General features: G+C 45.1%; 1 protein-coding gene across 2 annotated transcripts in view; it reads left to right on the top strand.

The window, feature by feature from the left end:
- Dgkg (diacylglycerol kinase gamma) overlaps nucleotides 1-16,830 on the top strand; it is a 148,553-nt gene that overhangs the window by 121,250 nt on the left and 10,473 nt on the right. For both annotated transcript variants that reach the window (XM_028779685.1, XM_028779686.1), the window contains one exon: nucleotides 14,778-14,898. In XM_028779685.1, the coding sequence (XP_028635518.1) occupies nucleotides 14,778-14,898 (121 nt within the window). The remainder of the gene's footprint in view (nucleotides 1-14,777; nucleotides 14,899-16,830) is intronic.

The following is a 16,830-nucleotide window of genomic DNA, read 5'->3' on the forward strand; positions in this document are numbered from 1 at the left end:
GAGAGGGAGAAGAGGGAGAGGGAGAAGAGGGAGAGGGAGAGGGAGAGGGAGAGGGAGAGGGAGACGGGGAGAGAGAGAGAGAGAGAGAGAGAGAGAGAGAGAGAGAGAGAGAGAGAGAGAGAGAGAGCAGCTCTGAACTTCCTGGGCACTGAGCTCTCCCTCAGTCTCACCAGAACACTGGTTGTAGGTTGCCCTGAATTGTGGGCTCTTCGCCTTTATTATCTCTTTCTGTCTGTCCTGGAAAGCAGGGGGAGGGGGGCATATGTTCCCCAGTGACCCTTTCTATACTGCTCTAGTTGGTGTGAGCCTGGGAGAGCAAGGCCTAAAATATGAGATGAACTGAAGTCTCCTGAAACAGCCAACTTTACTTTGAGCCTCAGACAGTTTGCACCCTGAGAGTTAAGAAAGGTCACCTGAGTAAACTACTCAGGAGTTCAAGCTATATACAAAAACAAGAACAGGCTGCACGTGGCAAAAACATGTTTTCCCATGAAGGCACATGAGTAACAACAGCTGGGGAAAACTCACTCCTATCCACTACACCTGGGAAAGAGCATGAACATACATTCCAAGAACAATTGAAGAATCTGTTACAAGACTCTGGTTGTCTTGGCGTGTTCTCACAAGCGATCAGAATTCTCACACAACTCTGTTCTTGGACAGTGTCCTGACAACCTTTCTGTCCTTTTCACTACCCAGGAGGGTGTAGAACGTCCTACAGAAAGGGTTTCTGTAAGGAGAGAGGAGGAATCCTGTCTTCAGTAGGCACAGTGGATAGTAGATTCTACAGGATAGGATCAGGCATCAAGTGAAATTGGTAAGAGGAAAAAAAAAGTCTTAGAAATTGTTACATGAACATAGCTGTGGAACGTTCATTTGAGAAGTGAGATGTGCTGGCCATCTTTAAGTCATCCAGATGCAGCTTAGAGAACTTGTAGCTGAGCGTATGTGTAAAGTGGAGGGATACCCCATAAGAAGAATTAAAAACCAACTTAGGCCTTGTCACCACCACCCAAGTGTCCTTAGTGATTGTCTCCAAGCCTCCCTCTCAGCACCTCATCAAACCGAACAGTGATGGCTCCGTCCCTCAGGATGATTTTGAGAGTTGAATTACATCATCCGTGGGCTCATAGCTGCACCCAGAGCTTGCTGAGGCCTTGATTAACAGTCGTCATAATCACCGCTTGGTGTGAAATATTATAAAGGGGACAATTTAGAGCCTTTCTCTTCACTTCTTCAGAATTCTGGCCAAGATTTCCTTTAAATCACCCATGGCTCTAACAATCAGAACTTCTTGGGTTATCATAGTGACTATGCTTAAAGTGCATCTGCTGTTGCTTCGGGCATAGGAGGAGCAGACTGTCATCTAGAGATGCAGGGGGAAGGACAGGGGTCTGGATGCCAAGTGAAGCAGAAATATGGGTGAGCGAGTGAGGTTGGAAAGCAGAGTCCTTGGAGGTCTGCCATTCTGTCTGGCACCAGCCCAAGATTTAAATGAGAGACTTCCTACGCACTCTCTCTAACCCTCAATCCAGTCTTTGGGCTGGGATCAGTTATCCCCGCTGGACCCTCTGGCTATCTCACACGTGGTTTCTCTGTCAGTCCCCCTTGAGCCACAAATAGAGTGTTCTAGAAAGTTCTAAACCAAAATCTCTCTAGACTCTCACCAGATAATAATTTCTGTCATTCTTGGTAAACAGAACAAGGGTCAGATGTTTCTGGTAGAGAGCTTTGAGTTGTTCTTACCGAATTACAGGTATAGGCTCTCTCTCAGACCATGTAACACACATGCAAATGTACCTACCATGCATCGGGCCCTAGAACATAATGGGGAATAAAGACTTCCCCAGCTACAAGGGGACTAGCACAACATGGCCTCAATAAGAAACCCACAAAGAGACATAGGAACTGTGATAAATGCTAAGAAGAGCCCATGGCTCTCAGGTCCAGGTGAGGCAAGCCAGCCAGTGTGATTAACATAGGTACACCCGAGGCCTCGATAGCCCGGTGCTCCAGCCTGATGCCAGAAGCACTCGCCACGCCCATGCACATCATGCTGCTCTCCACGATTCAGAGGCTCTCTCTAGGAAAGGGAAGCAAACCGTAGTGCAAACCTCCTGGCATGCAAGGTCCCAGGGCCCTCTGCTCCTGATGCAGCTATTCTGCAAGCATAGATGGATTGCTCACCAGAGCATGGTACCTCGTGAGTTTTCACCAACCGTATGAACTGGGCCCCGAATTCTAAAGCCAGGACACAGATACCATCTCAAAGGTTCATACTCTCAACTGGGAAACTGCAGCTCAGGTGAGACTCAAAAATAATGGTGAGCATAGGTTTATAATTTCTTGTGGCTTTCTTCCCAGTTTTATGTTAAGTCATAACAGGTTAGGGCCTGATAGGTTCAATGTTAGCCAAGGCTTTTCTTAAGTATCCTAAAGATTGTACATTTAACACGGGTATAGTACTTATTTTCTGTTTCTGTGATAAAACACTGCCCAAAAAACAATTTAGGGAGGAAAGGGTTCATTTGACGGACAGGTTACAGTCCATCGCAAGTGAAGCCATGGCAGGAACCTAGAGGCAGGAGCCATGGAGGAAAGCTGCCTGCTGGCTTGCTCCCCATGGCTTCTTCAGCTTGCTTTATCATAAAAGCCAGCAGTCTCTCTACATCAATCATTAATCAAGGAAACGCCTGGCTGGTGTGCCAGTGGCCCAATCTAATGAAGGAAATTCCTCAGCCAAGCTTCTCTCTTCCCAGGTGACTCTAGTTTGTGTCTAGTTGACAAAAACTAACCAGCATAAAGCGCTCTCCTGCAGGTTGTTGGTATAGAAGGAGGCATGCGAGCTCTGAAGGGCCTCAGGAGTTCTAGGTGTGTGCAGAGGGACTCTTCTTGGCACTGGAAAATTACCATGGCAACATGTGTCATCTTGTTAAATGTTTACAGGCCTACCAAAAGCCTTTACTTTGCTGTGCACAGGAAATCACAGCTCCACCGTTCCGTCTTTCAGCAGCCCACGCCGGCATCAACAAGCCCCAAACTAGTCATTGTCTCTCCCTTCTACCCATCTCTTCTCTCCCAGAGCCCACTGCCTCTCCACAAACACATGTTCCCTGCCTGGCTAGTATCTTACCTGTTTCCTAAGCCAAATACCCAGAGTCCTGCACTCCCCCTTAAAGCTTCCTAGTAGAACTCTCCTGTGGGTCCTCCTTTACTGGGCATCTCCCTCACCAGACTGGGAGCTCCCTAGGGAGCTCCAGATGTCATAGTCCCTGTGCTTTGCAGAGTCTCTGAGGCCTCAGATGGGCTTCTGAGTACTGATCGGGACACGTGGAGTCACGGTGAACTAAGAGGCTGTTTTTAAGTTGGACTCTCAGGAAAATGGATGTTTTGTGAATGATGCCAGCCTTCAGGGTCCCAGGACCTTTCTGACAGTGACAGCTTGTGTTGCAGCTTGGGAAAGCCTGCCTCTGATCTCCCACTCTAAGCTCCTATCTATTCCCAACTGACTCTGTCAGGAAGGAACTGTGGTCTTTGGAAGCTCACAGTAACCAGCAAGAGTTGTCCTTCTGGATTCTTCAGGTAAGGCCAGGGCATCCCCTACTCCTTTCATTCCTTTTCTTTCTTTCTCTCTCTCTGTCTCTCTTTCTTTCTTTTTTTCTTTCTTTCTTCCTTCCTTCCTTCCTTCCTTTCTTTTTTTTTTTTTTGTAGCTTCCAGTTTAAGGCTACACAACGTGGTTCTTAGATATCAGCTTCAGTAGAAACAGACTTTTCTATGTAGTGTTGAAGACTCTGGAATCATAGGTCTCTTCAAATTTTAGTGATTATTTTATCCTCTAGATAAGGAGAAAGAGACAGCAAGGTGGAGTGGCTTGCCCTTGGTCAAACTTGGACTGAAATATAGGTCTTCTAGTCCGCAGAGAATAATCTTCACTCCTCCTCAGTCTCCTACAGGGCAGAAAATATTTTCTATATTAAGACATGTAACTAGGCTTTGTGTGCCAGAGTCTCCAATACAACTTCCCAACTCAGTTCACTTAGCCCTAGAGAGTAAGTGAATGAGTGTATGGGTCTGAGTTCCAATAAAACTTTATTAACAAAAGCAAATAGCAGGCTGTATTTGGCCCTCGTGCCATGGCTAGCTAGTCTGTGCTCTAGAACCTCAATTGGTCCGTGACCAAAGAGGATGGGCATCCCTTGAATGCAGCATAGACTGTCAAGACCCACACAGACATGCTGGATCAGAATCTGCATTTCCAGCACCCTCTCTAGTGAGGTGTGAAGGACTCTGCAGGTTGGCCTGACTCCTCCCCTCATCTACCAAGAATGTCATGATGAAGTTTTATATACTAGAAAAATGAGGTGGGGGGAGTTATACGGCTCAATTGCTGGGTCTGGAACTAGAGTCCAAGTTCTAGCATTCCAAACATGGAATTCTTTCCACACACATCAAAGAACCTACCCTAGCTCCAGTCCCATTGCTTTGGGTTGGCCCCTGATCCAGTTAAATTTGCTGGAAATCGAAAGGGAAGCAACCAGTCCTCTTCCCTTGGCTGACTTTGGAGCAGAGAACTCCAGCTGGGTCTCCTTCCCCCAACCTCCATCTCCCAAAACCCAGGAGCGGCTAGTGAGGTGGAAACATGCTGCAGGGGAGGCTGGTTACCATCTGCAGGGGGAAACCAGTTCTCATGGCATTAAGCTGGAGCTGAATTCCAGCTTCATCCCTGCCTCCAGAGGTCTGCTGCTCTGAATAAGAGAGGTCAGGCAAACTTCACTTTCTACATGCAGAGGGAACAGCTAGCCCAGGCTCTTTGATAGACCTAAACACCTTGTTGTTTTGTGTCAACTGTTGTTGTTCTAAGGCTTGCACCATTTTGTTTTCCAAACCTGTCCCTGTTCTCAGATGCAGCTTTTAAGCCATTCAATACCAGGCGCTTCCTGAGATCCACTCCCACAGCAAAGCACCCTCTGGCCACATGCCCAGACACTGTTGTTCAGAATTCTTGGCCAGTTTCTATTTTGTGCGAGGATGTGTATGTCTTAGTCAGTTGGGGCTGCTGTAATAAAAGACCACAGGCAGAGTGGATTAAACAGCAAAAATTTAGTTCTCATACTTCTGGATGCTAGGAAGTTCAATATCAGAATGTCAGGCAGTTTGGATCCTGGTAAGGGCCACATCCTAGCCTGCAGATGGGAACTTCTTGCTGCATCGTTATTTGTTCCCAAAGTTCCTCTCATTATACCTCTTTAAGAAAAAGAAAGAAAGAAAAAATAGGTTACCCTATGCAGCCCCCAGTGCCTGCTATCAAATTGAGTGTTAGGGCTTTCAACATATGAGTTGGGGAGTGGGGGCAAACACAAACATTTAATCCGAAGCAGTATTTGAGCTTCTTGGCTGTTGTTTGTTTGTTTGTTTGTTTGATGGTCTCACTGTATAGCCCAAGCTGGCCCAGGATTCTCTTAACTGCTAGGATTACTGTCATGAGCTCTCAGCCTTTAGTGTTAAATCGTAATCAACTAATAAATGTCGTGTTAGTCTGTCATTTAGTGAATACCAGTTGAGGAGACAAAAGGTCGTATATTTTACTACTTAATTTTATGTCTGAGGAAGCTGAGACCTGGTGGGGTTAAAATACTAGGCTGAAATCACGTCAACAATGAATAATTAAGCTGGACTCACACCTGGCTTCAAGTACTTAAGGAGGTCCAGTCACTGCAGAGGCTGCAATAAAAAGACAGTGTGGTCCAGCCCTCAATCCACAGTGTTATACAAGCATAGTGTTTTGCCATAGGATGGGTCAAGAGGTAACCTAGCAACCATGTCAACATTAGCATAACAGGCAAGCACCATGGTGTCCCAGAGTCATGGATATCACAAAAGTGTGAGATACAAGAGAGAGAAGGTTTCTCCTTCAGAACCTGATCCTTGGTTATTCAGCCCTATCCCATGAACCTAGCTGGTAATTGACCTAATGAATGAATAAACAAACAAGATAGAACATCTGTGTGCTGGATTTGAAGAGACAGAGAACAAGAGAAAGAGAACCTGAGCTAAGAGAGAATGTGGAGTTGCAACTGTAAGGCCTTGATTTGGAAGACAGTGGCTGCAGAGAAATAACGGGCAGAGCCAGGAGGAGTAGTGAGTACAGAAAGAATGCTATCACATAGGTCAGTCCTCCCCACAGACACCCCAGTTCCATGTACAAGCTCAGCCTTCACCTGCCTGTCTCCTCCCCATCCCAGCCTCTTCCTGAGCAGATGCTTCTGTTGACAGAATGGGTACTGTAAGCAGAGACCTGCGCTTCTCCCAGCACACTGTCACCTCAGACTTCTTCCCGTGTTCAGGTCAAGTCACCTACCACTTGTTAAGCATCTACTTATATTTAGCACCATATGCTAAAAATATTTTCCATTCGTCATCTCATGTTAGCTCCCTATGGCGCTCCTGCCTTGGTCCATTTTCTTCAACTATGACACACTGCCACAGACCACAGCTCGCGGTATCCAAGATGGAAGGAGGAGTACTTCCTGCCCAGCCTCACCGTAGCAACTTGGTGATGCCACATCTTGACATTTTTTTTCCAGGACTTTCTTTCTTCCTGAAAAAATCTCCCTCTACCCTGCTCTTCCCCACTTCGGCTGATACATGGTTCCTTCTAAAGCACCCACCTCCTAAAACACAGAGTTTTACAGGTCTTCCCTCTCCCGTGCAGCACCTTCATCAGAGCCCTGGCTTACCCCCAAGACACAACCACAGGCTGAAGGGAGCCATTTTCTCACCCTGCTCCTTACACAAGCAGCCTGCAGACCCCAGAAGCAGCCATGGCATCCCTTTTTCTATGATTTCTCTTGTATCGCCAGTGCTCATACTGAATGTTCTCCTTCATAGTGGTGACAGCCCAAGCCCTCTCTGCTTTTGACCAGTCAAGAAACTGACCTTCATCTTGGGAGGAGAGCTCAAACGTGCTTAGGGATGGTGTGCATCAGTCCAATTGAGGGAAACTGTGGCCCTGGCATGGGAAGTGATTTGCCTATGGTCATGCTACAGGCAAAGCCCAAACCAAGCAACATCTCATCTCCCACCTGTCAGACCAGCATCTTCCCTCCCTGACAGCTTGCCATTTCTTTCTTCTCAGAGCCTAGCTTCTCCTTCCTGCTTCATTCTTGCCTCAGCCAGGCTCAAAACTGACTTGTCTTCTGGCTACCTTTGTGCCTTGATGAAGCTTGACAGGTGTGAGACTTGAAGTCTAGGAACTAATGTGACAGGCACATGGCACAAAAGAAAGGGTCCCTGTAGGAATGGATGTCAAGTCTTTATGCTTGTAGAGCCCCAGGAATAAGAGAAAGCAAGGTAGATTGCTCGCTTGTTCTCTGTCTATGTGTGTTCTCTCTCCTCTCTCTCCCCTCTCTCTCCCCTCTCTCTCCCCTCTCTCTCCCCTCCTCTCCCCTCTCTCTCCCCTCCTCCCCCCTCCCCCCCCCCCCCCCCCCCTCTCCCACCCCTCTCTCTCTCTCTCTCTCTCTCTCTCTCTCTCTCTCTCTCTCTCTCTCTCTCTCTCTCTCTCATGCATGTGCACACACAAGACACCACAGTTGTAGTTTGGATACCTGAGGGTCCATTTTAGGCCCTTTTTAGCATAAAGAAAACAGACATGGGGACACATCTCTTGCCAAGATCTAAGCAAATCCTTTCTAAGGAAACATAAAATCACAGTGACAGCAACTGCTTTCTGAGGACCTCCTTCCAATGAGATGGAATTTGCACGGAGCACTCGCCACCCTGCCAGGAGGATATCATGTCTACCTTCCAGAGGGTATACTCAAAGTCCCCAGGAGAAGTGAGTGAGTAACAGGATTCAGCCCCAAGAATGTGGTGCTCATGCTCTGTATAGGGCTGAGAACAAGAGAGACAGACTGAGAAGGCTTTCTGTATGCAGCAGTGTCTCCCTCCATGGCTTCCTCCAAGTTGAGCCCCACCCTTCAGGCTCACTTGCATACTTGCTTTGAAATGCCTTTGCCAGGACCTGAGCTGCATCTGTATTCAGTCCAGTTGGGCTCCGGTGAGCTCACCGCCCAGCTTTAGCATTGAGCTACCAAGAGCACATAGACCATCTCTATGGAGATGTGAAGGCAAGAGAGGAGCACAAGGTAACGCCTGCCTCAGCTTCAGTGGTCACATCAGTAGGAAAGCCTGTCAGCCTCCACTGACCTGGTCCCACTGCCAAGCAGAGCTAGGCTGTGTCTTTCCTTTTTGCAGAGGTAAGGATGACCCAGTACCCACCAGCACACATTGGCTTCTTTGAGGCACAGCAACAAAGGGCATTGCTGTTTACAGAATACCTTCATAGTCACTCAATACATCCAGGCGTGTTTTATTATTACCCCTCTCACGGGCACGACTGCTCATCTTCTAAATTCCTAAGTTGAAGCTCTAAACTGTGACACCTAAGAATGTAATTAAACTTTGATGCAGTCTCTCTCTCTTTTTTTTTAAAGTTAGCATATAAATTAATAGGTCTTGTTTGACTCTTCTCTTATCGCCCTGCCCCTTCTTGCTGGCCTTAAATTGTCCCCTTCCTTCTTCCTTCTTGCGTGTCATGTGTAAGCCATCATTACTCTCTTTTCCTTCCCTTCCCTCCTTAACATCTCTTCTTCTCCTTTCTACCTTCATGACCTGTGTGTGAGCACACACACACACACACATACAAATCTGGAGTCCATGTGGACAAGAAGCATGTGTGATTTGTCTTCCTATGTCTGCCTATTTGCTTTAAGAAAACGGTCTCCAGTTTTATCCATTCTCCCACAAGCAACATAATTTCATTCATATGTAAAGCTAAATAAATTGCATTATGTGTATGAACCGTGTTTTCTTTATCCATTTGTCTGTTGATAGACATCTAGGCTGGGTTCATTTCTTAACTGTAGTGAAGAGCCACTAAGACCATGGGTGTGCCTTATATTTCTGTAGCATTTTGACATAGTATCCTTTGGAGAATACATATATATATATATATATATGTCCCTTAAAGTAGTTCTGGTTTTTATTTTTCAAGGAACCTCAAACATGCATGGGTTTATTTTTTAGAAATGGAGCCTTTAAGGGTGCAGTTAAGTAAACATGAGGCTGTTAAGATGAGCCATGATCTAACCTCATCTCTGTCCTTATACGATATAAACTTTGGAGCCGTGGTGGTAACAGGGGTGTGAATACACAGAAGTATATCTGTGTTGTTGAGACAGCAGTGGCCTGTAAGCCAGGAAAAGCCCTCAAAGAAAGCCAACCTTGCTGGCATCTATCTTGACTTTAGACAGGGTGTGGTCCCTCTGGCTTCCAGAGCTACTGGCAGGTCTGAAGTTGTGTCCCATGGATACCAGGGTTCTGTCAGCTTTTACCTATCGTTGTTGAGTTCTGGCCCCTCCTCCTGACAGCTGTTAGTAAAGAAAAGCAAAATGGCTGAGATAAAAGGTGGGAAGGGAGTAGAGGCACAAATGGGATGCTCTTTTTGTCCAAAGTGTATCTTGGTTTCTGGCCTCTGCATGGAGGTAAGAGGAGGTGGGGAGCACAGTCTGATATGCTATTCTGAGGTCTAATGTTGCGGTTTGAGGATCCCGTGAACAGCTCTAAGAAGCCAGACAGGTAAACACTTAGGAGTTGTGGGGAGAAGAGAAACAGTCACACTGTAGCACCAGCGCTCAGCGGGCACTTTCACACACTTAGGGAGCATTACAATCCCTAATTTTCACTTGAGAAAGTTGTAGATCAAAGCAGTCAGGAAGTAACTTGCTTCTATTCTTCTCCTGGAGTCCTGTGGGCACTTTTATTACCTCAGGCTCAACTTCTCAAGCTTGAATGTGTCTAGGAATCTTCCAGAGGGCTTGTTAGAACACAGTCTGTTAGGCTCAACCTCAACGATGTCTGATTCCACAGCTCTGAGGTGGGGCCCAAGGATTTGCATTTCTCACAAGTTCCCAAGTAATGAAAAGACTGCTGGTCCAAGACTACACTCTGGGAAGCACTGGCCAATGGCAACAAAAGCTTAGCTAACTGGATTGCAAAGTGTGGTGCACTTTGGAATAACTGAGGACTGTTTCAGAATAAATGTGATGCCCGGTTTGCATGTCCATGAATTTTAACTGATAGAAGGCACAGCCTGGGCCCCAGTGCTCGGGAAAGCCCCCCAGGTAAGGCTAACATACATCAAAGTTTGGCAACTGCTGCCCTAGTCACACACACTCTGAATTTTTCTTACCGTTGTCTTCAGCTGCCCATTCCTGAGGCCACAGGTAATGGGCCACTGACCAGTTCCACTCACAGCACCCACCCACATTTCACTCCGGAGTCTCACACACCTCTGCTCTAACTCCCCGAGGCTCTTCCTTTCCTGTCATCTCTTTATCTCCTTCCACATTCAGCCCAGACATAGCTGTACAGGAATTGCAGTTGTAGTCTACCATCAGAAGACACGACCCCATCCTTTCCCTGGTTGACTATGTGCTGAAGACCTTGAGGACCCTATCAAACTAAAGGCAGAGCACCCCAGAGAACCTTCTGGAACTAATGTTTGGTATTTGTTACCATGAGTAACAACTAACAGGTTTTAAAAATATTACCTTTTGTTATAATACAACTATATATTTAAAGAAACACTTAGAAAAGCATAAAGAAGAAAGCATTTACATTACTCTAATTAGCCAGGTTTCACCATTGTTAAGATTTTACTGAGACTTCTCCTTTTCTTATATGCATTGTCTTACCTAGTTGAGAACAATACTACCTAAGTAAACTCATCTATTGACATCATAATCATCACATAAACATGTTTATGATAACTAAATATGTGTGTTGCCATTTTAAAAACAAGGTCTCACATAGTAGCCCAGGCTTGCCTGGATCCTACTTTGTAGTCCAGGCTGACCTTGACTTCTTCCCCCAGCCTCCTAGGTTCTGGGATTATGAGCATGAGCTACCATATCTCACTTGCAGATATTTTAATGGAAGCAGAATTTTCCATCATGTAGATACCATAGCGATTGTTTGATTGTTCCCATGCGGGAAGAAATGTGGTAGCAGGGTTATTTTTTATAAGTGATGCTACAGTGCCTGTGTTTTCATGGACTTGGGTTCTGTCCATGATTTCTCATATAATTCCAAAAGAGTAGCAGAAGTAATGTAAAACTTTCAGACTTATTACATTAGGCAAATTATTTTTAAAACCTGTTCTCCTTATAACATCTTAATTGCAAAGGAACACATACTGCATCTTCTTCTACCAAGCCCTTGGTGGTTTGCTTGATGCCACTGAGGACTGAGTGTCTGGTGGTGACTTGATCAGATGGGCATTTATAAAACTAAATGCCAGAGGCTGAACAGGTTAGAACTGACGTTGTCCTTGCTACCCTACCCTTTGTTCCCACATTCTCCCCTCTCCATTTTCCAACACCATGTCTTCCTCCTTGACTAGAATGCAAATGTTAGATGTACACTGTGCACAAAGCCTTGTCACCAAGGAATAGGAAGGACAGTGCTGGAGGCCTGACTCGAGGGCTACACAACTCGTGCCTCATTTTAGACAGAAGTCTCTAAATAATAATTCTCTTTAGGGAAAAGTTAACTTTCCCTGTGTCCTGTGCCTGTCAACCCCATATATGACCATCTCTGTCCCTGTCTCCCTCCTCCCAACCCAAAAAACCAGCTTGACATTCAACTATCTTTGAAATGTTCTCGATACCAATCGCCTTCAACTTACCCACTCAGCACCAGCTCTCCACACATCTCTGACCTCAAAGTTCAATCTGGACATTTTCTTCACCCCATTTTGTTTCTCCTTCCTAGACAACACTCCTTCAGCAATAGAACACTTTGTATTGCCGGTTCCTAACACAGTGCCTAGAACGTTGCTGCTAACTCAGTCAATTCTGTGAATGAGTGAATGATTCCTGCTTAACTAAGGTACATAGACATTCTATCTTAAACATTAATGAGTGGAGGACTATAAAAGAAAATATGAACATGACACGATTGCCAAACGCTCTCTGAATCATTGGTACCCAAGGTAAAACAGACACCTGGTATACCAGATGTCCCAATTCTGGATTCTGTGTTCTAAACACAGAATCTAAACATTCACTGTTGTTTGTGCCTAGACACTGCCTCACATTCTGTTCTCTTTCATCTTAGTACAAACTTAATGTATACATAAGTATCTCTGTGGCAGAGAAAGAAAAGAGGAGTTGAGTAATGACAGATTTCTTTTTTAAGTATGACACAAAGAAAACTAAAACCTTGGGCTATTTATAGTTATTGCACAAAAGAAGGGCCTTGATGCTTAGTTACTTTAGGAAAGAATGTGGAGTAGATTTCTTTAAGACTTTCTCAGTAGGTATTCTAGAAAGCTGACAGAAAGATAAGTAGGCAGTGGTAGAAAGAGTCAAGAGCAGCTGAATCCTGCAGCCAGGGGTCCGAATCAGGCTTAGGGCTGGGGTGACAGACAGGAGCCACCTCTGTTACACCCGAGAAGGCAGAGTACATATTCAAAACTAAGATGACAACAATATAATAAGCCCCTAGCCCCTTCCCCTACATGTGTCTCCCCAGTCCCACATCTGTGCCAGCCCCTCCCCCACCTGCCCACTCCTGCTGGTGAGATCAGCCTTCATTACAGCTCTTCCAGAGCCAGAAAGCAAGGTACTGTGTGGGAAGTGATGGCTGCGAGGTACTGTGTGGGAAGTGATAACAACTTTAAAGCCATTCAACAAGAAAATTTGTTAAAAGACCAAGACATTGTAAAGCTGAAACACTTGAGTCTATTAAGTCCCCTGCTCCTGAGAACATTTTGTTACCAGGGCATGTTTCAAGGAGGGAAAACACTGAGCCATTGAGCTCTGTCAGATACCAAAGCCTGGTATAAAGTGCAACATTTTCTAAGGCATCTGTTTCTGCCACTGTACCGAATAACTTCTAAAAAGTTTTGCCTTCTCTTCTCTTTTTTCCTCTCCTCTCCTCTTCTCCTCCCCTCTCCTCCCTTCCCTTCCCCTCCTCCCATCCCTTCCCCTTCTTTTCCCTTCCTCTCCTCCTTTCCCTTCCCTTCCCCTTCTCCCCTCCCTTCTCCTCCTCTTCCCTCCCTCCCTCCCCTCCCCTCCCAATCTTTCCTCTCCTATCACAATGCCCTTGGCTTTCCCATCCCTAGAAGTGCTCTATTATGTTTCTCTCCCTCCTCCTCCCTCATCATCTGCATCCTCTTCTCTTGCTTCCTCCCACCCTGCCTCCTGGACCTCCCATAGCCTATGCCATATTCATAGACATTATGAGACCAGCACAAGAAGCTAAGGCTCTGCAATGATCATTCAACCCTCTGTGGTAAGGGAGCTAATTAAGTGACTGGAGAGTTTAAACATTCATTGTTGATTAGCTCCAAACTCCTTCAGAGAGCCTCGGGCATTGTCCTCAACAAACCTTACCCTTTTATGGCTTCTTGTCCCAAGTCCAAATGAGAGCTTAAGGAGGCAGTACGTTTTCAGGGATGTGGAGAATGATGAATTTAAGGAAAATGAAGTGTGGATGGATGCAGAGGAGGAAGCTGTAGGCTTTTCCCAGATGATCTGGCTTGTATGTCCCTTAGCAGCTAATGACTCTCGGTGATCATCAGTTTAGACTTCAGGGTTGACATGTTCATGGTCAGTCCAGTGCTATGGCTAACTGTCTTCATTAGGTATACAGTCATCAATGGAGTGTTCTTTAAACAGCCATCTTCTAAACAAAGAATTTCCTCACTAATGTTAAACAGCACATCGTTAGAGGACAGAAGCCATGTCATAAACAAACAAAAAGTCTTTACAGAGTTTTTTCACTGGTGTCTATGAATGGAATAGTAGCAGGTAGCTTCAATCTGAGAAAATGCACTCTTCTTCCATTGACAAAGGGACTAGACTTTTCTTTAAACTCTGCATCTTAATTTTGCTTCTGGTCTAATTGCACAAGCAGTGACATTTTAAGGTGAGTATTGGACCCAGCACCCAATATTACCCCTGTCATCATTCTCACAGTGGAAAATGGAGGCAGAAACCCAAGCAAAATGGCTCACTTCTCCCAGGCTGGAAATCAAAAGCCATTGCCACCATTGTAGGCAATTGATCCTGTAGCATGGAGCCTGGGATTTGTTGTTGTTGTTGTTGTTTTAACCTGTTTTTCTACTGTGGTCCACAATGGCCTGGGGTAGGTGAAATATGCTTCTCCTTTGCCTGGCTTATGATGGGGTATCCTGAAAGAGGACCTTAAACTTCCTTAGGATGACCACGGAGGGTGGTTCACCAGCAGCTAAACATGAGCCAAATTCAAGGTTACTTATCAGTTGTCATTGACAGAGCTAAAGTGTTGCTCTGACACTAAGAATAACAGACTACAGACTCTTCTACATTCGTTCCTGCCCTGTCTCAACTCAGTATGTCTCTAGATGCTGCATTGATCTATTTCAGAAATAGCTGATTTGTCATTTATGATGGTGTAGATTTGAAGGGGCTTCTTGATGTCAGCCTATTCATTGGATACATATTAATCTTCTAAATCAAAGCTTTAAAAAAAACCTATAACTTGGGGTCTGTTCATAGAAAGGTACATTTTTTTTTTTATATAAAAGTGTGTGACTCAGTATATGAAAGCATTCTTGGATGGGAGATGAGAGGATGCAGATAGACCTGGGTTGTCCATCCGGGGACCAGACCTTCTAGACAGACTGAGTGAGAGAGATGAGTGTGTATGCTTTTTGCTGTTCACTCTGCAGACCTCAGTGACCAGCTCCTTGAAGTGGTGGGTCTAGAGGGAGCCATGGAGATGGGACAGATCTACACTGGCCTGAAGAGTGCGGGTAGGAGGCTGGCCCAGTGCTCCTCTGTCACCATTAGGTAAGTCTCCTTGTTAGCCAGCATCTTTTGGGTCCCCCCTGCCTCCTTGAACATTGAATGTTATAACTAGAAAATTGCCTTTGGATTTCAGGCTAAGGCGAGTTGGGAAAAGAAGCTTGGTAGTTATAAAGAATACTTTGATGATATTCTTTAATTGTTGTTGTATATGTATTTTCCACAAATATCTGCTCAGCCCACATGGTTATTTGTATGTCTATAATTTCAGGGATAACCATTTGGTATTGGTGTGCTCTTCCCTAGGGAAGTCTGTTTCTCCTGCTCTCAGGATTCTTTAGTTGCTTGTAGTTCTTAGTGTAGAGTCGATGCTCCATGAGCTTCCCCTACTCCCACCCACTGGCCATACAAATCAGCATGCCCATTGGTATCCTCCTTGTTGAAGTCTTAGATGCAGCTCTTCTGTTGTTTCCAAGAGATACAATCTCCACAGCAGATCCCTGTTCCTCTGGCTCTTGCAGTCATTCTGCCCCCTCTTCTGGCATGGTCCCTGAGCCTCAGGTAGAGGAGTTGTGTTGGCATTATTTTTTAAACAGGATATAATGCTGTCATCAACCAGAGGGTCTATCATAGCCTCTCCTCTAAACATTGCCTGGTGAGGTAAACATTGCATATATAAATTATATAATATATAATTTATATTATAATATATATACATATATACATATATACATATATACATATATACATATACACATATACATATACATATACATATACATATATATATATATGCACCAGGGCCCAAGAGGTCCAATTCTTTGCCCTTTTCTCTTTATAGTTTTAAATTATTTGATGCATGACAGGAGTCACAGCTGCTCTTCTGTATGTGGATGATAGACCCTATATGCCTTCATATGCTAAACCATTACCATCAAAAAACATCTTGTACTGACCAAGAGGATAACAGACTTTTGGGACATAGGTGACCTGACCAGTCACTGCATTTCTGGACAGTGTGGGGTCTGGTAGAGGAGAGGTTCTAACTTTAGTTCCCTCTAGTTACATGAGCTTTTTTTCTTTCTCAGCTTCTTACTTAAGCTGGCAGTTTGAGAAGTCTTCGTTCTTTTGCTTCTCTCCATTGTTACAGATCATATCTGTTGGTTTGCCTGGGGGATCTTCTAGAGGGAATGCTGGGGTAAAGGGTTTCCCAGAGGCATTTGACTAAAGAATCTTTTCTCCCAGAAACCCTGAGCAAGTGTCAGCGAAAACACAGTTGGGGAATCTATTCTTGGCTCTTCCATCATCCCTTGGTCAGATCTCTCCTGAGTTCCCTGAGTGTCTGTTCCACAGTCCCCTTGTCAGATCCTATCTCTGGATTATCTGTCTCCTCTATTCCCAATACCATATCCCCTTTGTCTCAGAGCCATTTCTGTGGTGGGACTCTTGTTTTCCAGATTGACATCTGCAATCCTCGTCCAGAATTCTAAAACTGATGGGGCCAGTTTGTCCATAGAATGTCACAGCCTTAGCTTTTATAGATTACAGAAAACACAGTGTCCTGGCTGCCAAGGAATCTAAAAAGTTAGGTATCCAGGGGGCTATTCCCAGCAGCCAACAGATCTATTGCCAGATGGAAACAGAGGGCTAAAAGCCCTGTCCTGCTAGCATACCTCAGATGCTTCTCCATCCATAAGTATGCAAAGGCCTCCTTTCTACTCATTTTTGTTTTTATTATTAAATGTCTTGCTTTTATTATGAAATATACTCAGAGTCTACCAGAGAATTATTGTATTGAAATAATGTTTTCCCCTCTTGTTTTGTAATTTTCAAAATAGGAAAGCTGCCAAGCTTGGGAAAGGGCTCCTTGTCCAGTGGGTGGTGACTGTTCACATGCCCTTGGCCAGAGGCCTCTAAAGGACTACCCTCCTCACAAGGCATTGAAAGACAAGTTAGCGTTCTACAGAGCCCACATGC

This window comes from Grammomys surdaster, unplaced genomic scaffold (genome assembly GCF_004785775.1).
Source record: "Grammomys surdaster isolate TR1022 unplaced genomic scaffold, NIH_TR_1.0 361, whole genome shotgun sequence".
In the NCBI taxonomy this organism is placed as follows: Eukaryota; Metazoa; Chordata; class Mammalia; order Rodentia; family Muridae; genus Grammomys; species Grammomys surdaster.